General features: G+C 41.1%; 1 protein-coding gene across 1 annotated transcript; it reads left to right on the forward strand.

The window, feature by feature from the left end:
• The first annotated feature begins 5,893 nt into the window (after positions 1–5,893).
• LOC133920612 (uncharacterized) lies at positions 5,894–6,646 on the forward strand. The gene has a single exon (XM_062365215.1). It carries the CDS (start codon positions 6,088–6,090, stop codon positions 6,424–6,426), a length of 339 nt encoding a protein of 112 aa, XP_062221199.1. The 5' UTR covers positions 5,894–6,087; the 3' UTR covers positions 6,427–6,646.
• Positions 6,647–25,089: the final 18,443 nt, after the last annotated feature.

The raw sequence follows: 25,089 nt of genomic DNA on the forward strand, positions 1-25,089 counted from the left end.
ATAAATGATGCAAAGGGGTGGTGGCGGAAAAGGGAGTAGGAGAGGCGGCTTGGGGTGGGGTGGGCAGGGCATAACCCTAATCGACCCTCACCCATCGGCTTTTCTACGGCAAAGCCAGCCAGACCACCCCGCATAGGCTGCACGACATCGAGATGGGCCGCACCAAAGCAGCTGGCTAGCAGGTCGTGCCAACGGGCCACGCCAAGGCACCCACCTCTGTGGGCAGCGTCGGCCAGGTGGTCGTGCTGGGCCATCAGATCGATGGTGCCAATGGGCCACAGTAGGCTCGTCAACGGGCTATCAGGCTAACACCACAACAGTCGCGCCAATGGGCCAGACTAGATCACCATGGGCCACAACAGACCAAAATAACCATACTATATAATATGACATGCAACCTTACATAAAAGCCCTCCAATTTTTATGAAATTGCGCGCCAAAAGCTAAATAAAACAGCAATGCTATGTCTTTTCTATCTTAGTCCTCAGACTATGTGAAATTTATGTTTTGTTCTATTTACCTCATGTAAAAAATGCTTTCTGGACCCTCAAGTTCTATGGAATAGCATAGTGATGTATATTTTCTGCAATTCCAATGTATTACATCAGCGATACTTCATATATCGATATAATTGAAGTTTGATATACATGTTTATTTTATGCATCTATTTCATTTATTTATTAATTCTACAATTTATTATTTCTTTAAGCTTTAGCTTAAACAATTTGCAGTTATTTATGCAAAATATATATAGCGATATCACCACCGTAGTGTACATCAATGTGTCCACAAAGAAAATTGGGGACCTATGTGGGGGGTATAATTCTCTGTTGATCATTAAATACCTTGAGCCCCTAACATGGGGCATATTCATATCCCGATACGCTGACTGTATTTTTATGAGGACAATTTTTCAGCATTAGGGGGAGATCAGAAGTAGCACAAATAATGCCAGGAAATAAATTGGAATTTCATAAGCATTCAGTCCTTAGATCCATGTACTAAAGAATCTAAACTTAAAGTTAAGAGGGTTATAAATTTGCAACACATTGCAAATAATCTGTCAAATGTATTTACTGACTATAAAGGTGTCACAAAATCTCATATTCCCGCTGTAAATGTGCCAAAAAGTGCCCAAAAAAAGTGAAAATACCTAAACCCACTCAACTCCTAAATGCAAATAAAAAGGGGGAAGTATGGTCATAATGGATAACGCTTCTCAAAAGCTTCCAAGGAAACAAAGAAAGTTAAATTTTAAAATAGTAAATGTGAATCAACCAGATGTTGATAGACACCTTAAAGATACTCAATATCCAAGGTCTAAAAATGCTCAACATCCAAAGCCTAGCATAAATGTGCGCACTACTTTAGATGTTGGGACATCGAAGCACCCTAACTTCACTGTTGTGGAAAATTATGAGGAGTTGCACGGGGTAAATAAAATATCAACCAATTATATTGATTCTGAAGAATCATATGATAGAAATACTACAATTTTCGATATTTATTTCTCCTAAAAAAAGTCAAAACCTCGAGGAAGATCCAAAACAAAAGACCATAGCAGAGTGCCTGAAGTTCTCATATTGGATCAAATGGAAAGAGGCAATTGAGGCAGAATTACGCTTACTTAAGAAAAGAGGGGAATTTACATTAGTAATACCTACTCCTCAAAACACCTTTTCTAGTGGGATCAAAATGAGTTTTTGTCTGCAAATAGAATGAAAATAATGAGATGCTGAGATTCAAAGCGAGACTTATAGCACAAGGGTTCACGCAGAGAATCGACATCGATTTTGATGAAACTTATTCTCCGGTGAAGAGTGAAATAACATTATGATATTTAATATCTTTGGCAGTTCAAAAGAATTTATCAATGTAGTTGATGATGAGCACATACTTATATGTGTCACTTGATTTGGACATTTACATGAAAGTTCTTGAATGACTTAAAATTCTGAATCCAAATATAAATCATAACATGTATTGTGTTAAATTGAAAAAGTCATTATATGGCTTAAAACAGTCGGTAGGATATGGTACAACCGACTGAATGAGTTTGTTCTACAGAAGGGTTACTCCAAGAATGATGATTGTCCATGTGTATTTACAAAGAAATCCTCAAGAGGGTTTTGTATCATCTCAGTGTATATCGACAATCTCAATATCATTGGAAACACACAGGATATAAATAAAGCATACGATCATCTAACGACGGAGTTTGAGATGAACGATTTGGGAAAAACTAAATTCTTCTTATGTCTTCAACTTGAGCATCTTCCATCAGGAATACTTGTGCACCAATCTGCTTATATCCATAATATATTGGAAAATTTCAATGTGGATAAAGCATATACATCAAAGACCTAGGGATGATGATGAAGAGATATTACGAGCTGAAGTCTCGTATTTCAGTGTCATTGGAGCGCTAATGTATCTTGCAAATTGCATCAGACCTGATATTGTATTTACGGTGAATTTACTAGCCAGACACATCGCAACTCCAACAAAATGTCATTTGGTAGGAGTTAAAAATATACTCAGATATCTCGATGGTACTAAAAATCTTGGTTTATTCTATTAGAAAAATCGATATATGATTATGATTGGATATACTGATGCTGGCTATCTATTAGATCCCCATAATGCCAGATCTCAAACAAGATTTGTATTCCTATATGGAGGAACAACTTTTTCATAGAAGTCTTCTAAATAGACCCTTGTGGCAACTTCAACTAATCATTTGAAATAATTGCATTATATGAAGTATCGCATGAATATGTATGGCTTTATAGAATGATTAATCACATACAACAATCATGTGGTATTGGTGCATTAACATCACCAATAATTATCTGCAAAGATAATTCAGCTTTGTATTGCACAAATGCAAACATGTTATATAAAGAGCAATATTACAAAACATATTGCTCCAAAATTATTCTATCCTCCTGAACTACAGAAAAGTGGAAAGATAGAAATTTTGTAAACAAAATTTTGTGATAATCTTGCATATTTATTTACAAAGTCTCTACCAAAATTTACATTTCAAAAATATGTACATGATATTGGTATGAGAAGACTATAAGATTTGCAAAGCTCAGGGGGAGTGAACTCCTGATAACATGTTGATCATCAGATCATATATATTGCACTCTTTTTCTTTATTAGTTTTTCAATTTGGTTTCCCGTATAAATTTTTTAATGACGTAATATCAATACAAGCATATATATATATGCTATATCATTTTCTCCTATTTTTTCCACTGGATTTTAAAGAGTTTTCAATAGCATATTGTGTGTGTGTATATATATATATATATATATATATATATATATATATATATATTTCTCATAGGGTTTTGGAGGAATCTTCAATTTATGCAGAAGTTGTCATTGATCAAGAGGAGTGTTGTGAATATGATCAACTACCGACTCAAAGGATTGAATAACTGCCGACGGTTGCTATGCCCGTTCACTAGCAGTTGCCCGTTCGGAAGGGATGCCCACCAAACGAGCACAAACCTACCCCTTCATCATGTATAAATTCATACAATCATTCAATAAAATGAATAAATCTCTCTATTTATATTTTACACCAACACAGATAAGATAGAAATTACAAGTCCACGTGCCTTTATACACACGTGTCTAATCTCATTCATCTATTTCTCCAACTTAATATTCACATATCCATTGATTTTCTCAAATATCCTATGATAATATAAATAAAATTCTATCTTAATGTCTGACACGAATTTAAAAAGAAATAAAGGTTTTGATAAAACATGGATCCGCAACCAGTGGAAATTTCCTTTTCTCGATGGAAATGGAATCTTGTGTTGTGCCCGTCGGGCAATTTCCTATTCTTGATGGAAATGGAATCTTATATTGTGTTGGTGCATGGATGGTAGCAGTCCACGTGCGCAGCTACCTACGTTGGTTAGGGCGTACGTGTAGTCCGTAGGTGGCTCGACGTGTCTCCCAATTTTGTCATGTAACATTAATTGTGAGCGTCACCAGGTTTGTATCTTCCTTTGTAGAAGTTCTTAGCAACAACTCGAGTTATTTTGTAACAGCGATATATTCATTAACGAACAATTAATTTTAGTCTTAAAAAACGTGCAATTAATCGTCCGAGTGAGGATACATCAGGACGAGAAATTTCATAGAAAACAGTACAATTTTACTTGGTTTCTACAAAATTCCGCGTTCTATGTACTTAGAAATTAGAACCTATGCAGTTTGCTCGTAGAATAGCAGGTCGATCCTACAACTACTACAGAAATAATCATCTGTACTTTTTTTTCACTACCGTAAACTCTAGACACATATAAAAAAATCAAACCATCAAGAACCAGAACTAATAATGATTATCATTGTTAGTTTTTATTAAGAATCGATAGTAATACATCACTGTCAGTTTGTAACATGAACTGATAATGATATTATTTCATAAAAAGATATATCTTTAATAACTAGAAGTGGTAATAGCTACTACTACCGGTTGTATTTATGAACCGGTAATATACTCAAAATCTGTATGACTTCCTACGCTCGCGCCTACTCGACTATCTCCTAAGCGCCTTTAAAATCAACACTTGCTTTCAATTGCTCTCGTTCGCTCTCACTTGATCTCTCTTCAGCTCTAACCCACTCCCTTCCACAAATGTTGTTGCCGCCGCCGCTCTGGCCATGGATCTGCATGATACTTCTCCCTCTTCGACCACTCAACCACTAGCTCCACTACCACCTTCTCCGGCCACACCTCCTATGCCTACGTCGTCGAACGACGACGAGGCGGAGGCCTCACTGGCTAGGTCATCGGACGAGGCAAAGACCTTGGACTACGTCAACACGGTCAAGACCCCTCCGAGGACGACGTGTGGGACTTCTTCTTCAACGAGCCGACGGTGAAGAAGCCCCGACCAAGCTCGGATGAGGAGGAGGAGGAAGAGGAGAAGGAGGAGAACGCCGGCAACGACGACTACTTCTTCTTCGCCATGGCCGACGGCTGCGGGTAGATGACGTCAATCATTTAGGGTTTTTTTTTTGCATGGGGGTTGAGGGTTTTTTGCACGTGACTATGCATGTCTTTTGATTTTTGTGTACAGTGATGGATTTAGTGAATTAACTATATATTAGTATGATATAAAGCTCTAATTATAAATATTAGTAATATAAAGTTCGGTTAAATTATTGTATGATCACTTAATTTTTTTCTAGATTGAGTATCACTGTTGGTTCGTAGCTGAAATCAGTAGGGATACGTATATAAATTGGCAGCGTAAGCTGAAGAACCGATAGACCGACAATGATATGTACAATCATTACCGGTTCTATAACCAACTACCGCTTAATCATTACTAATTAAAAATTGGTAGTAATTAGTTTTTAAACTTGCGGTGATAATCTTTTCTATAATAGTGTACGTACGTTTAACTACCACATGTTTGCATGTAACAATATCCTTATCAGGAATAGTACATTCTCGCAAAATCCAGTAAAAACTAAGGGCGCGTTTGGTTTGGATTCGGTTTCTCGGAAAAACGTTTCTCAGAGGCAGGTGATTCCGAGAATCGGAGAAACACCTCCGAAGCTGTTTCACGTTTCAACGAGAATCATCTCACCGTTTCAGAGAATCACCTCACCGTTTGGTATGTATTCTCGAAGAAACGCTTGAGAATCGGGTGAGAATCTGTAACCAAACGCGCCCTAAAAATGCCACTTTCCGAGACGGGGTCCAAGGGCTTTTTTACGGTCATGTACGTCCACACGCGAGGCACCAAGTGAGCTAGTAACCCGAACGAACCCATCGCCCCCACCATGTGCCCTAGACAGCGACTGCAACTGGATTACTCATCGCCATCGCTATTGGCCATTGCCATTGCAGGTTGCAGAGCACCGCAGAGAGAGAGAGAAACCATGTCCAGATATATACCTCCACCTCCTCCCAAGCCACACCTTCTTGGAGACCTCACTTGCTCAGCTGCACCAACGCAAGCCAAGCCACCCAACCAGCCAACCAAAGCTGCTTTTGAGCTGTTGAGCAGTTGAGCTACCTAGGTACAGTCACACAGTCGCTTCGCCATGGGCAACTGCGTCCAGAGTAGCCAAGGCCACGGCACCGGAGAAGGCCGCCTGGTGCTACCGCAGAGGAGGAGGAGAACAAGCGGCGGCGAGGAGGAGGAAGACCAAGGGGCGGCGTCGCCGTCGGTGGTGAAGGTGAAGATGGTGCTGACCAAGGGCGAGCTGGGGTGGCTGATGGCGCGGCTCAAGGCCGGCGACCGCCGCCTCGAGGACGTGCTCCACGAGATGGCGCGCAAGCGCGAGGGCCGGGCCGACGGGTGGCGGCCCAGCCTCGAGAGCATCGTCGAGTGCCCGGCCGAGACAGCTGCTGCCGGCCTCGCCGCCAGCTCCGACAACTAATCGGTCGCCACCCGTTCTAATCTCCTTGTGGAGGGTGCAAAATCTGTAGGACAAAGCAAAATATAGAATAACTGAATAGTGATTATTAGCCGCCGTGCATGGCAGTGTTGGGGTGCTTATTAGGGATAATCTAGATAATCAGCGTCCATCTGCCTAGATCATGACCCATGTAAACTGGCATTTGCGATAACTCTTTGTCGTGTAAAGTACCATCTTCCTAGTTCATGACTCATGATCCCTTGCTCGCTTTTGTTAATGCTTTGACTAGTTCTTCTTCTCACACAGTTGAATTGGCCTCGAGTATTGTCGCTGACAACGCTGTCAATCCATAGGTGTGCATGCACTACAGTAAATATGCCCGTGAAAAATAAATAAACTTATCACCGACAGATTTCTAGCTACACATGTCAAACCAGTGCCGAATTGACGGATGGCGAAATTTTCGTGTGGACTTTCCATATGTAACCTCGAGTTAGTTTTGACATCGGTACGTCATGCAGTTTACTTTTACTCGCCATGGAAGATGATTTCTCACACTGTCACTCAGCGTCAATGGAGACGAGAGACGACTGATCCGACGGCTCAGGGCGACAAATAAGGACACTTTTGGTTGGTTGCGCCTTGACTAACCCGCGACTCTCCAGTCACCTCGCGGTCGATCGACAGCACCACGCAGCGGCAATAAAATGATGAGCAAAGAATTGACCCAACGAGTTTAAGAATTCGTCTTTGGTAGAAAGCTACGCGTTCGTGAAACTTTTTTTTAGTTTTGGCCATGAATATATAAGCAATTATGTTGATTTGTAACGTAAAATTGATACTGCTAGATCCGTCGTGGAAAACAGTTTCATAATATATTGTTTTCTATTCAGGATTACATTTTCGTATAAATTGCTGATCAATCGTGTCACTTTGAGATGATGTCGATGTGATAAACAACTTACATTCTTTTTTAATCAACGAGTGTATCTCGTTACTTATTTTCCAAAAAAGGATTAACCAATCCAACGTACAACTTTTAACTCGAGACTTCTTTAGTTCTTTTCCAAAAAAGAGAGAGACAAAGATAAAATACTTGACAGGTGTGGGCCTGTGACCCAACTGGACGAGCCTTGCTACTGCTAAGCTGGCCGGCCCAAATCTCACTTTGACACGGTGAACGCTTTCAGCCAATGATTTATGGAAATCCAGTTCTGTCCCCGTGTTTTTTTAGATAAATAAATAAATATTATTCTAGTCTCTGCATGTCACGATACACACAGCTGTTCATTATTAAAAAAGTTCAAAGGAGGACCCGACACCTCGGGTATGAAAATAAAACATCTCAAAAGCTTGAATATGCATAACATAATTCAATCACCAATTCCATTACTGAACCATAACCCATGTCTAGCAATACGTAACCCTGAATAGAACTTGCATAGAAAAATGAATTTATGTCTTGTAAAAAATAACATCATTACGACTTAACCATATTTTCTGACAAAGGGCACTTGCCTAATGAATATACTTGAGTTTTTGGTTAACCCCAAGAAGCAAACTTCCAAAGGTATTAAAAATACTTGTTGGAGGGTTAATACCAAAGTTAACTTGTACCGCACACCATATAAAGTTAGCAAAACGAGAATAAAAAAGTAGATGTATATTTTCACCCAAATTATAAAAATAACATTTAGTACTAACTTTCCATTGCTGTCTTGCTAAGTTATCTTTGTTAGAGTAACCCTTTACATAGGAACCAAAGGAAAACCTTAATCTTTAGGGGAATTTTAAGTTTCCAAATGTAGCGTTTTTAAGAAGTAACACAATTATTAATCAATGCTCTATCCATCAACTTTACCAAAAACCGACCATTCTGATGTATAGACAATCAAAATGTGTCTTGTTGATCATTGAACTGTATGCCAGTTACTTTAGCAACCTGCTGATGCCATGCAAGTAATTTATTGCCTACTAACGCTCTCGTGAAGGAGATGTTAAGCGGTTCAATACTTGAAATACGATATAATTTCTCAAAAGTGGGGTCATCCATATTATTATCCTAAGTGAATTGACGACTTGATAAATCTATTTCTCTCAAATTCAAGCCATTCATGGTAGTGTTGAACAAAAAAGATATGAAGTATCAAATTTTTCGTTATTCTTTTCTTCCAGACTTCTAATAATATTAAAAATCTCCCCCTAACATGAGCGGTAACTTTTCAATTTTGTATTCTGATTGGGCTGCACAATAAATAACCACCAAAACCCATTGAAAATCGTCGTCTTTATTTCCGAGTGTAGATTTAATATAAAAAATCTCCCTCTGATAACCCTCCAATATAAAAAACTTCTAAATTAATTCCTAACAAAATACCACCTGATCTACCACGAGGTGTTGTCCAATGCCAAAAGAAATATATCCCTCCACAAAAAATGTGAAGACAATTATATGAAAACTTTTTTCTACTTGTCTCAAGTATAACAATACAATCAAGTTTCTCTTCTTTAGATGTGTCTGATAGAAATATGTACCTAACCAAGTCTCGAAGACCTATACTATTCCAAAAAAATCCTTTTATTATAAATGAATTTGTTTTTTATGCTTATCCTCTATGGACCTGTTTGGCACAACTACAGCTCCAAGATTCATACTAGATCTGAAGCTTGTATGATGACATAAAATGATAAACTTTTATTTTTAATCTTAAATAAAAATTAGCTAACTCAACTAAATACTCTAAATCCACCCATAGCTCTAGATCCAATATTTTTTTAAACTAGGTAGACCTAAGAGACAATTTTCTATGTACAATAGTTTTTTCACAGATGGCCAAGAGTTAAGTTATCGAGATCATTATTGTCATCTTTGCTATCCTCCTCCTCTTTCGCTACATTACCTTTCTTTTTTGGGGTACGTGGAAACCAATCCAGCTCTACCTTCTTAATAAGCACAACAAAACTCTCCACATTATCATCCATAAAGACACCAAATATTTTGTATATTATCCGAAATGTGCTTATTAGAGAAATAAAAAAATTGAGTTTGTATTCATACCCTCGTTTTCATCTAAGTTCCATTTTTCCACCAAGCGTTTTGCTCGTTCCCTAGAATCTTCATCCGCCGTAGAGGCCCTCCTCTTGTTGCACCATTCTGGAGTCACCATGGTAGCTCTCCCAGCTGGCACTACGTGAAAAAATGCTATAAGTGACAGGTGATAACCGCCATAGATAACGGACTCCATACCCATCACTCCGAACGTGTCATTGATAACTAGTCATAAGTTACGGGTAAGAACCCGTCACCAATTATCTAATTGGTGATAGATCAAAACTTGACATGTCACTAATGAAGCTTATAAGTGACGGGTTATAACCATGACCTGTCACCTAATAAGTCATAAGTGATGGGTCACCTATATCTATGTTACCAATTTGAATTATAGTTGCTCCAGAGCTTAATCGTAAAAGGAATAAAAACACTTTTAATAGTTCGATTCAAAGTTTTAGAATCAGAGAGTGAGATTAAAGTTCAATTGAGCTGTTCACTTTGACCCAAAGTAACTTGAAAGGATCGAATGGCCCAAGAGGGGGGGGTCAATTGGGCGCTAATTAAAACTTCTACCGCTTAAACAAATAAAACCTTAGCCTAGATAAAAGAGAATACGATTACGTGATTTAAACCAGGACAAGGCAACTAAATAAGTAAAATAACCAAGAGAGAGAATTTTAAAGAAGGACTCGCAATAGCAAAGATACTCAAAGTAAAATGCGAGAAAGTAAATAGTTGGAGAAGAGAACACCGATTTTTTCCCGAGGTTTCGAGAAGTTGGCACTTCCCCCTAGTCCTCGTTGGAGCATTCACCAAGGATGTAGCTCCCCCTTGAGTCACCAAGACTCAAGTGCTCCCTCTTGATTGCCCCTTCTCCATCTCCGAATTGGCGGGCATCAAACCAAGTACATCATCTCTTCCCGGGGCTCCCACAAGTCCTCCAAGAGCTTACCGAGAAAACCTTCGATCACCAAGACCGTCTAGGTGTTACCAACCACCAAGAGTAACAAGCCTCAAGCTTCACTTGACAAAGACCAAGCCTAGACAACAGCTAGATGCACACTTGTTACTCTTCAAGCACTCAAAGAAGTCCTTAATCTTCAACTAAGAACTTAGAATTGACACAAGTGCTCTCTCTCTCTTGCTTCTAAATGACACACTAAGTGTATGAGCTGCAACAGGGTCGCAAGAGATGCTGAGAGGTCCAAATGGGTGGGTATTTATAGGCTAAGGATAGAAAATTAGCCGTTGCCTAACAACCCAGAACTTTTTCTTAACGCCGGAAGGTCCGGTGTGAATAACACGCTTCACATCGGAATATCCGGTGCTAATACTTCTGACAAAATAGCCGTTAACTGTTCCATTAGCCGTTAAACCTCCGATGATTAATCCGGACTTACGGTGGATCATCCGGCGCATTGAAATGGGCCAGATGATAGTTTGCAACCTCTCTGTGTAAATTCATCCGGTGATTACGTTTTGCTTCGCCGGACTATCCGGTGTGTGGAATTAGTTCTGGACTTCACTGCTTTCTATTTCTCCGGTGATCTCACCTCTCGAACGCCGGACTATCCGGCGTAGTCTTCAACAATTTTTCAAGTCAGAACTCTTAGGAATTTGCTCTGGTGAACTCACTCTGATACAAAGGATCATCCGGTGAATTGAAGTTTCGCTGAATTTATCTATTTCAAAACCATTTTGAGTTCTAACTTCTAGATTCTGAACAAAAAGCTTTTTGAGATTGACCTAGCAATATAAAGTCACAAGTGTGCATCGACTATGTCTAGACTCACCTAGGTCAAGCTACAACTCTTAACCTCTCTTTATAGTACGATCAAAAGACTAAATAGAAATATAACCTATACTACTCTAAGTGTCCTTCATCTCCTTGTGACACTTAGATCTAAAAGATCTTTATCCTTCAAGTTCCGGTCCTTTGATCGTCCATATAAGCTTTTTAACGGGCAAGAGTATCAAGACATCATTGTCAAATAATTTTTCATTATCCTTTACACTGCTCAAAAGCTCAAATGTTAGTCACAATGATATGGTTGTCATTAATCACCGAAACTCTTACCTTTTTCTTAGGGGCCTAGATGCTACAATCTTCCCTTTTTGGTGATTGATGACAACACATATTATAAGAAAGGATGTGAAATTGAAGAGCAATCTACCAAACTATGCAATCATCGGCATATATCAATTTGAGCAAGAAAAAGTGATAGAAAAAAAAATAGGAATTACACGCACAAGAAGGTAATGTAATGACAAGCGAAGCACATCCATATAGAAAACCAAATGGCCTGTCATTACATCTAAAAATCAAAAGATCCAACAATCCGAACTTAAAACTACCCAAAGATCTAAGCTCTCTCCCCCTGAATCAAAAAACCTACAGCTACCTGCAGCTACTCTCTCTCTACCCACTCCCCCTATCACTAGACTCTCCCCATTTGGCATCGAAGCACCAAAAAGAGGAAACTAGGACACAACTAAGCATCTGGAGCGGGAGGAGACTGAGGATTTGCTGCAGAAGAGGGGGCCACGACAAACTGGGAGCCATCATCGGAGCTGGACGGACTGTGCCCCGCAGCTGTTGTCGCCTCATCAAGCTGACGCTGCACAGGGATTGTCGGCTGCGGAGTATCCTCGAAGCGTAGAGGACCAGTGGGCAAAGGTGAAGTCAGGGATGGTAACACTGGCCTCTGAGATGTCCCGACAGGTTCTGAGAGAACTCCGGAAGCCAAAAGAGCAGATAGTGGAAAACTGGACTCCGGAGTGCTGAGCAAACTGGTGGTGCCGGCAGGGAGAGGGCTAAGAACTGATGCTGGAAGCTGCTGTCCAGGCTACTGAAGGAGGTATGAGAAGAGCCGAGTGTTAGTCTCCCTGTCGGCCAACAGAGCCTGCTGCTGCTGCTGGAGAGACTGAATAATCAAAGTCTGCTGCTCCTGCTGGCGAATGATATCAGCCTGATACTTCAGCTGCCTCTCCTCTTGAGCTGCCTACTGCTGAATGATCATCTGCTGCTGCTGCTGTATCTGCTGCAGGAACTGAGAGAACTCCGAAGATGATGCAGCAGGAGGTGGCACTGGGGGAGTCGGCTCAGGTGCTAAGGGAACTGAGGCTGAATGCTGTATACCCTGAGCAGACCCGCCTGCCTCGTGATCATGACGTCGAGGTAGAGGCGGCAAAAACTCATGATCCGCAGAGTCGGAGTCACTGTCAGAGGCTATGTCTAAGAAAGCCTGTGGTAGATCAGCCTCGGCCTCTGCAAGGGCCTCATCCTCAACAGCTGCTCTCTCTCTGTCCTCAGGGGGGATCTGCTCCTGGGCGTAAGCCATCGTTCGCTGACCACGACGTCTATCTGTAGGAGGAGCTGGAGCATATACTTTGAAGGACCGAGAGGACTCATATGTCTCAAAGAACTCTGGTGGTCTGGTGGTCTGAGCAAGCAGGAAGCAGATGATATGCGCATATGGCTGCTGTCTGACCATCGTCATCCCATCGGCGATCACATCCTCAATCTCACACAGAATGAAATCCACAATGTCGAAGGGCTGGTGAGTGAAGATAGATAGGATAAGCCACTGCTGAAGGCTAGTGATCGACTCGGCGTTCCCAATCCTCGGTAGCAGACTGTGCCTCGGTGCATTATGAATGACTCGCACCTCAGGGATCAGCATATCTGGCAGTCTCCAAGATCCTGGAGGGAACGGCAGCCTGAACAAGGGGCGGATCTGATCATCAGTCGGGAAAATCCCTCCAGTCAGACCACGGCGAGGAGCACTGGCACCTGGATAAACGATCTCATGCAGGCTCCTATCAGACTCCTGCAGTCTCAAGGCCTCTAGAATGTCTGCCCTGTATAACCTCTGAAAGTCTCCCTGGAACATAAACTGTACAAACGATCGATCCTCTGCAATCCAGGCTGTGGCATAGAATACTCTCACCCAGTCCTCCACATAGTGATCTACATCTGTCAGCAGGTCAGTGAGTCCTGGAATAGAATCAAAGTGACGCCTCACATCTGCTCCCCCTGCAGCTATCCTCATATACCTCCAGTTGAGCGTCTTGTGAACGCTCAAACTAACATTTAGCTTCTGATATGAGACATAGAAGCTCTCCTGCAAGAGGGTGTGGAACCTCGGATCTGTTCCCTCTTCTCTCTCCTCAGGGAACCACTCATCAATGGGCACAAATCGCAGCTTCTTAACCTTTGGTGACTTGTAAGAGGTCAAGTCACGCAACCGCCTCTCGGCCTGTGGCTGTGGCTCTGCTGACTGCTGCTCCTCCTCAGGCTCTGGCTCCTGACGAGCCCTCTTCCGGCTGTCTGACTGACCGGAAGGTGTCGAGCTCGCTCCTCTAGCAGAGCGAGAGCGAGTCGACCGGCGCACAGGGGTGGTAGAATCTCTGATCTGAATCCCCTAACCCTGCTGCTGCCTGTTATAGGCATCTACGGCTGCAGTAGCTATCTCCCACTCCTTCTCAGATGGAGTTCTCTTGGCCTTCTTAACCATCTTACCCTTGCCTTTGTCAGTGCGCTCACGACCTATCTGAAGAGATGAAAGATAATACCGAGATGAGAGAACGCATAGAGTGTATGAGATTTTGGCAATAAAAGAATCCTAAACAGACCCTAAGCATGTAAAAGATAAAAAGATGATTATGCTAGGATTTAGATTGCGATATAAGATAATGGATCAATTTGCAGAGTATTTGAGACAAGGGAACATTGGATAATTTTTGACGAATTGATCAATTGAAACTCAAGAATGATGAACATATACTTAATTTTTGATAATTGAAAGTCAATTATTATAATTTTCAAGAATTTAACTCGAATTTGCATGAATTTGAATGGATTTTGTTTGAATTTGCATAATTTTGACCAATTGAAGCATAAATCGATGAATGAGTTGAAGATTGAGCTAATGAAGCAAGTGTTACTAAAGATTTGATGGAATTTGAAATTTGCTTGAATTTGCATGAATTTGATCTATTGAAGCACAAATCGATGAATGTATATGTATTAGCTGTCAATGAGTTGAATATTAAACTAGTGAAACAAATTTTGCTGAAGATTTGATGGAATTTGAATGAAATTTGATTGAATTTGACTAAATTTGCTTGAATTTTGCATGAATTTATCCAAATTCTTCATAGATTGATGAATGTGTATGTAGTGGATGGCAATGAGTTGAAAATTGAGCTAATCAAGCCGAATTTGCTAAAGATTTGATGAAGATTTGAAGAAATTTGCATGAAATTCACTGAATTTGATCTAGGGTTTGATATTTTTGAAATTTGGATGGAGGGTTGGGCTTACCACTCCTTAATGATTGTGGAGATGATGGTGAGAGGAGAATCCGTTGGAGAAGATGGCCGGCGGTGATGGTTCTTCGGCGGTGCGGAAGAAAACGGCGGCGGCAGCGCTCGGGAGGAAAAATCATCGGCGCAGAGGAGGAAGCTCGTCGACACGGAGAAGGGAGGTCGCCGGCGCGGAGAGACCGTGGAGTGTGGCAGCGTTGCTTGGCGCGGCGATCGGCAACGGAGGACGGGCGGCGGGTTCGGCGCGGCGACGGGAAGAGAATAGAAAGAGCGGCGACGGGCGACGGACGGATTGCTTATATGACAGGCGGGGCCCGCTCAAATTTATGAACGCCGGAAGGTCCGCTGAAATAAGATTTTAACACCGGAAAGACACCGGATCAAAAATCCAGAGACATATTAGCCCTAGTTTGTGAGCGCCGGATAGTCCGGTGACTTGGCTACTGAACATCGGATATACGCCGGAACAAATTTTCCAGAGCGCTTTTTAAACTGCTGAAGAAACATCTTCTGCACGCCGGATGGTCCTCTGAGTCATGTACTGAACACCGGATAAATGCCGGAACAAATTTTCCAGAGAGCACTTTTAAACTGCCCAAAACAACATCTACTGCACGCCGGATGTTCCTATGAGGCGTGTACCGAACACCGGACCTTCCGGTGCAAGTCCTTTTTGAGTTCGTTCTCATTGAACTGACCGGATAATCCGGTGATGACTTTGAGCAGATGCCGGATCATTTGGTGATAGAATGTTGCGCTGAACTAAAATCTCTTACTGAGTCCAAATTTTAAACAAACCACTCAACAAAAACACATATTTGGACCAGTTTGAGTGAAATCTTTACCCTCTCAAACACTCCTTTGCAAATATTTGCCAAAAGGCTTTACCATATATAATTTTTGAAATAGGCAAATAAGAACCAGAGAATAAGAGATGGAACTCCAAATGAAAATGTTTGAGTCATATTTCCTATGAACTTAAAGATTAAGACTTTAAATTCGATAGAATATGACTCAATTGGCATTAAGCACTTATATCAATTTAAGCACACTTATAGAGTTGTATGCTCACATCAAGAGTGAACAACCATCTCAAAGAGTGATATTCTCCTTTGTGATCTTTCTACCGCCAATGCAAGGTTCATTCATGAAAGTAAACATGAGTGCATACTATATGACAAGTGAATGTGAAGCATAAAATTAATCTATCTTGTCTTATTACTTCCCTTCTCAAGCTTCTTCATGGTGAACCCAACAACATGCCTTGAGAAGAACTAGTGACCCACCATCTCAAGCAAAACCTATGTTCACCATTATCTTGAGAAGGTTAGACAAGGTCCTATTATGAATGCATCTATATGACAAGGTATCACATGACATTAGAAGCATCAATCACATTTAGTTCATTTCGCAATCTACTAAAAGTGGCTTCATCTAGAGGTTTAGTGAAGATATCCGCCAATTGATCTTTCGATCGAACACTATTAAGGGAGATATCATTGTTATCCACATGGTCTCTTAGAAAGTGATGACGGATATCAATGTGCTTTGTGCGAGAGTGTTGAACGGGATTGTTAGCAATTTTTACGGCACTCTCATTATCACAAAGGAGTGGAACCTTCTCTAGATGAATACCAAAATCTAACAAGGTTTGCTTCATGTAGAGGATTTGAGCACAACATACTCCAGCTGCAATGTATTCTGCTTCCGCTGTGGACAAGGCTACTGAGTTTTGCTTCTTAGAACTCCAAGAGACTAGGGATCGCCCTAGCAAGTGACACCTACCCAAAGTACTCTTGCGATCCACACGGCATCCGGCAAACTCCGAATCCGAGTATCCAAGAAGTACGAAACTAGCTCCTTTTGGGTACCACAAGCCTATGCTAGGTGTATGCTTTAGGTATCTAAGGATTCTTTTTACCGCGCCAAGATGAGATTCCTTAGGATTAGCTTGAAAACGAGCGCACATGCATACACTAAACATGATATCGGGCTTAGATGCGTTAAGGTAAAGGAGTGACCCAATCATAGAGCAATAGAGTTTTTGGTCAATTGATTTACCCGTTTCATCCAAGTCGAGATGTCCATTTGTAGGCATGGGGGTCTTGATTGGCTTGCACTCATCCATCTTAAACTTCTTGAGTATGTCCCTCATGTACTTTTCTTGATGGATGAATGCTCCTTCCTTCAATTGTTTGATTTGAAATTCAAGAAAGTAATTTAGCTCGCCAATCATTGACATCTAGAACTCCCTAGACATCATGTCACCAAATTCCTTGCAAAAATCTTTGTTAGTTGAACCAAATATTATATCATCAACATAAATTTGACATAAGAAAAGCTCATTGTTGATGATCTTTGTGAACAATGTGGTATCCACCCTCCCGATTTTGAATCCTTGGTTGATGAGGAAGTCACGTAGGCGTTCGTACCAAGCTCGTGGGGCTTTCTTGAGTCCATAAAGCGCCTTGACCAACCTATAAACATGATTAGGATATCTAGGATCTTCGAAACCGGGGGGTTGTTCAACATATACGAGTTCATTAATAAGGCCATTTAAGAATGCACTTTCACATCCATTTGATAAAATTTTATGTTATGATGTGAAGCAAATGCAAGAAGGATACGGATGGCTTCAAGCCTTGCCACGGGAGCGAATGTTTCGCCAAAATCCAAACCTTCAACTTGTGCAAAACCTTGTGCGACAAGTCTTGCCTTGTTGCGTACCACCACACCGTGTTCATCTTGCTTGTTGCGGAAGACCCATTTGGTTCCAATCACATTCTTGTCTTGAGACCTCTCTTCAAGTTTCTATACCTCATTGCGGGTGAAGTTGTTAAGTTCTTGCATTGCCAACACCCAATCCGGATCCTTAAGAGCCTCATCTACATGTGTGGGTTCTGAACAAGATACAAACGAGTAATGTTCACAAAATGAAGCACACTGACGAGAGCGAGTTTGTACTCCCCTAGATGGACTCCCAATGATCAAGTCAATCGGGTGATCCTTAGAAATGTGTGTATGCTTCACTTGTGGTTGTTGAGGTGTATTTTGTGGTGGTCCAACATCTTGAGCTTGAGCTTGAGCTTTCTCTTGAGAGATATATACATCATGTGAAGAAAGTGGTTGATCATCCTTGTCTTCATCTTTATCAACTTGGGGTGCCATTGAGGTGTGCGGATTTGAAGTAGAGGGTTCATCTTCATCATCCTCCTTAGATTTGATATCCCCAATTGCCATATTCTTCATTGCATCTCTCAAGGGTTCATCACCTACATCATCACAAGAAATATCTTCTCCTTGGAAGCCATTAGATTCATCAAACTCCACATCACAAGTTTCTTCAACAAAACCGGTGGCATTGTTGAATACTCGATATGCTTTGGAGTTTGATGCAAAGCCAACAAGAAAACTAATATCACAACGTTTTTCAAACTTGCCTAGGCGTTCCTTTTTCTTGTAGATGAAGCATTTACACCCGAACACCCAGAAATAGGAGACATTGGGTTTTCTCCCAATGAGAAGCTCGTATGACATCTTTTTCAATAGTCGGTGGAGGTAGATTCGGTTAGATGCATGACACGCTGTATTGATTGCTTCCGCCCAAAACTTCTCCGGCGTACCATACTCATCCAACATTGCTCTTGCAAGCGTGATCAAGGTCTTGTTCTTCCTCTCCACCACGCCATTTTGTTGAGAAGAGTAGGTTGATGAAAACTCATGCTTGATGCCTCTTTCTTCAAAAAAATCTTCAATTTGAGTGTTCTTGAACTCCGTCCTATTGTCACTCCGGATCTTTACAAGTGTGGACTCAAACTCATTTTGAGCCCTCTTTGCGAACTTCTTAAAGATTTCAACGGTCTTGCCCTTGTCATCTAAAAAGAAAGTCCAAGTATATCTTGTATAATCATCAACAATGACAAGATAATATAGATTACTACCAAGACTTTTGTAGGTAGTTGGTCCGAAGAGGTCCATGTGTAGAAGTTCCAAGGTCCTTGATGTGGACATCATGGACTTGTATGAATGAGGACTTGCAACTTGTTTTCCAGCTTGACACGCACTACACAACTTGTCCTTCTCGAAAACCACATCCTTCAAACCAACCACCTTCCCATTCTTGAATACCTTCTTGAGTTGGCTCATCCCAATGTGTGCAAGCCGACGATGCCAAAGCCAACCCATAGATGTCTTGATGAAGAGGCATGTAGTCAAGCTAGCTTCATTAGAGAAAAAATTCACAAGATAGATATATCCATGTCTAAAACCTTTGAATATTAGGTCATTATGCTTCTTACTAGTTATGATAACATCAACATCACTAAACAAGCATGTGAAACCCAAATCACATAGTTGAGCTACGAAGAGTAGATTGAAGCTAAGTGATTCTACTAAAAGAACATTGGAAATAGAGAGATCTTTTGAGATAGCCACCTTACCCAAACCTACCACATTTGCCTTAGAGTTATCACCAAAAGTGACTTTATCATGATTACCCACTTCATCTTCTAGAGAGGTGAACATCGTTACATTGCCGGTCATATGTTGTGTACATCTGCTATCAAGCACCCAATATTTTCCACCGGCTTTGTAGTTCACCTACACACATGTGATCAAGCTTTTTGTTTAGGTATCCAACCAAGTTTGGTACCTTTCATGTGAGACACAAGAGATTTAGGCACCCAAAGTTGCCTAGGAAGTTTGCCCTTACCTTGAGTTCCAATGAATTTTGCCATGATTTTACCATTTTTAAGCTTATGCAATAGAAAATGATGATCATTAAATGTGGACTTGTATTTAGAAGGCAAAATAGGAAGAGGTTTAGTAGGAATTGGACACTCCCTTATGTGGTGTCCGGTGACTTGACAATGTTGGCAATATGAACCAACTTCCTTGATGAAACAATTCTTGATCTCCGGTGTTTTTATGATCCTTTTTACCAGGTTGGGGAAGCATCCAAGTCCTTTATTGTTGTAATACAAAGCATTCTTCATGAGGATTTCCTTGTGCTTGTACTCCCCCTTAGTCAACCGGGCCACACAAGATTTGAGACTTGCAATCTCACTTTCAAGCTCTTGCTCCCTTGCATGGTTAGTCTTAGATGATGATATAACATCACATGATATATCAAGAAGATCATCACAAGAGGTAGATGCATTGATCTTAACTACATCAATATCAACCAATTCATTCAAGCTACGATCAATGGCATCATAGGCATACTCAAGTTCTTGGTGTTTGTACATCAAGCCATCATGCTCAAGTTTTAGCTTGTAGTTACTAGCCTTGAGAGACTTGCTAGATTCAACTACTTCATCATGTTTCTCAAGCAAATTATTGTATTTAGCAAGCAACTCATCATGACTAGAACTAAGCACGGAATTAACATTTTCAAGCGACTTGATTTTAGCCTTTTGCCTTTTGATAATGGTAGCATAGTCATTCATTACCTTAGATAGATCATTAGGAGAAAGATCATTATCATCACTACTATCATCTTCCTCACTACTCACCTTGTTGTTACCTCTTGCCATGAGGCACATAGGTGGTGGAGGTAGAGGTGGATCATCATTGACGATTGCGAGACCCGCGAAGTTGTTGTCATCATTATCACTTGAGTCATCACTTGAGCTCTCACCGGAGACCCATTCACTAACAATGTAGGCCTTACGTCCTCCACCTCTCTTGTTAAAGAGCTTCTTCTTCTTCTTGTCTTGATCCTTCTTCTTGTGCTTGTCCTCATCCTCACTTCTATCAAGCTTCTTGGACTTGTTCTTGTTTCTCTTGTCAGGATGAGGGCAATCATATGATATGTGACCAAGATTACCACAATTATAGCATTTCTTCTTGTCTCCACCACCGAACTTGTCAAATTTCTTCGGACGAAATTTGTTCTTCTTGGATCATAGTTGTAGCCCTTCTTTTGAAACTTAGAGATCATCCTTGTGGTTCTTCTCATGAGAAGAGCAAGCTCGGTGTTGGAGTCATCATCATCATCTTCATCTTCATCATTATCGTCATCTTCATCACTTTCACTTGATGATGATGGAAGCTTGATCTTCTTCTTCTTATTGTCAACCATCTTTGCTTTGAGAGCAAGGTTTTTCTTGGATGAAGACTCATGATCTCCAAACAAGAACATCTCATGAGCACATATCTTTCCCACGGCATCGGTGACGGTCATGTCATCGATGTCCCTTTCATGAAGAAGAGAGATAACAATATTGTATTGTGGTTTGAGAAGTACCATCAAGATCCTACGAATAATGTCTCCATCGGACAATTGAGTGAGTTCAAGGGAATTGATTTCTTCCACAAGCATGTTCATACGAGAATACATGTCATTGCATAATTTATTTGGAAACATCTTGAATTGATTTAGAGCATTCATAAGCACATGATATCTTTCTTCACGAATTCTCCTAGATCCCTCATGAATTTCACAAAGAGCGACCCAAATGTCATGAGCGAATTCCTTACTTCTAACTCTAGAGAAAACTTCTTCACTAATTCCCTCAAATATAGCATTCTTAGCCTTAGCATTCCACCTAACTTCTTGTTCGGTAAAAGGTTGATCAAACCCAACAGAGGTTGCTTGCCAACACTCGGGGGAAATAGCCTCAAGATAGCTCGCCATGCGAACTTTCCAATAGGCAAAGTTCTTTCCCTCGAATCTTGGCACGCTACTTCCGCTCCCCGGAGCTATTTCTCTAGGATTTTAAGCCTATCAAGAGAACTAGGCTCTGATACCAATTGAAAGGATCGAATGGCCCAAGAGGGGGGGGTGAATTGGGCGCTAATTAAAACTTCTACCGCTTAAACAAATAAAACCTTAGCCTAGATAAAAGAGAATACGATTACGTGATTTAAACCAGGACAAGGCAACTAAATAAGTAAAATAACCAAGAGAGAGAATTTTAAAGAAGGACTCGCAATAGCAAAGATACTCAAAGTAAAATGCGAGAAAGTAAATAGTTGGAGAAGAGAACACCGATTTTTTTCCGAGGTTTCGAGAAGTTGGCACTTCCCCCTAGTCCTCGTTGGAGCATCCACCAAGGATGTAGCTCCCCCTTGAGTCACCAAGACTCAAGTGCTCCCTCTTGATTGCCCCTTCTCCATCTCCGGATTGATGGGCATCAAACCAAGTACATCATCTCTTCCCGGGGCTCCCACAAGTCCTCCAAGAGCTCACCGAGAAAACCTCCGATCACCAAAACCGTCTAGGTGTTGCCAACCACCAAGAGTAACAAGCCTCAAGCTTCACTTGACAAAGACCAAGCCTAGACAACAGCTAGATGCACACTTGTTACTCTTCAAGCACTCAAAGAAGTCCTTAATCTTCAACTAAGAACTTAGAATTGACACAAGTGCTCTCTCTCTCTTGCTTCTAAATGACACACCAAGTGTATGAGCTGCAACAGGGTCGCAAGAGATGCTGAGAAGTCTAAATGGGTGGGTATTTATAGGCTAAGGATCGAAAATTAGCCGTTGCCTAACAACCCAGAACTTTTTCTTAACGCCGGAAGGTCCGGTGTGAATAACACGCTTCACATCGGAATATCCGGTGCTAATACTTCTGACAAAATAGCCGTTAACTGTTCCACTAGCCGTTAAACCTCCGGTGATTAATCCGGACTTACGGCGGATCATCCGGCGCATTGAAATGGGCCAGATGATAGTTTGCAACCTCTCTGTGTAAATTCATCCGGTGATCACGTTTTGCTTCGCCGGACTATCCGGTGTGTGGAATTAGTTCTGGACTTCACTGCTTTCTATTTCTCTGGTGATCTCACCTCTCGAACGCCGGACTATCCGGCGTGGTCTTCAACAATTTTTGAAGTCAGAACTCTTAGGAATTTGCTCCGGTGAACTCACTCTGATACAGAGGATCATCCGGTGAATTGAAGTTTCGCTGAATTTATCTATTTCAAAACCATTTTGAGTTCTAACTTCTAGATTCTGAACAAAAAGCTTTTTGAGATTGACCTAGCAATATAAAGTCACAAGTGTGCATCGACTATATCTAGACTCACCTAGGTCAAGCTACAACTCTTAACCCCAATTTATAGTACGATCAAAAGACTAAATAGAAATAGAACCTATACTACTCTAAGTGTCATTCATCTTCTTGTGATACTTAGATCTAGAAGATCCTTATCCTTCAAGTTCCGGTCCTTTGATCGTCCATATAAGCTTTTTAACGGGCAAGAGTATCAAGGCATCATTGTCAAATAATTTTTCATTATCCTTTACACTGCTCAAAAGCTCAAATGTTAGTCACAATGATATGGTTGTCATTAATCACCGAAACTCTTACCTCTTTCTTAGGGGCCTAGATGCTACATAACTGTAGAATTGAAATAAGCAATATAACGAATGTTTCAAATAAGTGATTCGGAGCGTCCTTGGTAAAACAGACATAACTTTTACATACGGACTCCGATTTTAATGTTTTTTAATCTACGGACATCTACATAAAAAATTATATCCATTTCTCTCCGACTTTGTCAGGTTCGACAAATTTTTGAGGTCAAAAATAACATAGAAGATTGAGTTCTCACCCCCAAATTCTTTGAGGCAAAAAAAAAATTTGAGGCCAAAAACGGCTTGGAAGAGTCATCCTTGGCATTATTTTCAAAACACGTATTTGTGTCCATAGTAATCACCCCCTTACATCAAATTTGAGCAGATATGTATAATAATTTCTATTCTAGTGTTGCTAAGATGAGAAAAAATAAGAGAAAAAAATTATAGCATCATGCTATGTACATATTTACTGTATAATTAAATATTTGAATGTGCATTATTTCTTTTACTACACATTCTATGGTCTATAAATAAATGCAACTAGTTTATTATTTTTAATTAATAACTAGTTATTATTTTTAATTAATAGTAGCTAGATTTATAATTGATAAATTATGAAGAATAAATTATGTTTTCTCACAACTACATAAAAAATTGATGAGTTGATGGGCTAATACATCAAATATTTTATCAAACTGATTGACTAATACATCTAATGATTGAGTAATTAAAATTCTTTTCTCTGCTCTATTGCATCAAACTGATCATTAGTGATGGGTTAAAACGTAGTCCGTTACTAATGACTCTCTAGGTGACCCATCACTGATGAGTTAGTTGTTGGTAACAGGTTAGAATTTGAGATCGGCCTATGAGAATTCATCACTAATGATGAATCATAAGTGATAGGTCATAACTTGACTCGTTACTTATAACTAACATAAGATGATTCGTCACTAATAATGAGTTATCAGCGACGAATCGCAATTTGATCCGTCACTTATGTCTGACGTAGTATAACCCGTCACAATGACTGGTCACAACTACGATCCATCACTTTTAACATAAGTGACATGTTATATTACGACTTTTTACTAATTATGTGTCTGTTTTTATCTATTTTTCACGTAGTGCGAAGAACTCCGCTACCCTGCAGACCTTCTGGACGACTAAGGTAGCGTGACATGCGTCACAGGGCTACCAGGCGTCCCCCTTCCAGCCCTAGCCGGCTCGGCTAGGCACCGGACCGGCAGAACCAGCACTCCCTTGCTGCCTGTGCACGAGCTGCCCTGCCCCCGCGCCCGGTACCGCCAAGCTTGGTGAACTTGCGCAGCAGGGACTGAGGCCAAGACTGGACGCGCCAGCAACTGGGCCATCGGTTAATGGACTGGCCACCTAGAAAGGCAGCGCCTGCCCGTCCTCGCCACACACCGGCTGAACAAGGGAGTCTAGCAGCTCAGGACACGGCACCCCGTGCTCTCTCTTGGTCGAGTCAGCCACCTGCCCATCCATCATCCCGGACGGAGCTAGGTTAGGATCCACGCCATTGATGCAGCTTCCAACCTCACGCTGTGGAACGTCCGCTCCCTGCAAAACTTGGTTAGTTATAATTTCCTGCTCCGCCACCAACGCCTCCTCATCCTCCGAAGCCACATTTTTCACCAGCATTGTGTCATCGTTTTCTGCCAACACCTTGTCAGCCATTTCAAATAACAACATATCAATTGATTTGTCTAAAATTTTATTTGCTTCATTCCTTAGCATTTTCTCAAATGCTTCACCCGCTAGGCAAGGCAGGCGGCGGACATGCAGGCGTCGCGTCCGTGCGGGGTGGATGGGGCGGTGGCGATCGACGCGACCCAGGTGGGCTGGGTGCGACTGCGAGAGACGCGAAGATTAAGAGTTCAGTGTCCAAGTTTGAATGTTGTCGGAGTAATTGGAAGTTGTGACACGTACTTGACTTGGATAATTTCGACAAGATACGTTTCTGACGTCGTTAA

This window comes from Phragmites australis, chromosome 6 (assembly GCF_958298935.1).
Source record: "Phragmites australis chromosome 6, lpPhrAust1.1, whole genome shotgun sequence".
In the NCBI taxonomy this organism is placed as follows: Eukaryota; Viridiplantae; Streptophyta; class Magnoliopsida; order Poales; family Poaceae; genus Phragmites; species Phragmites australis.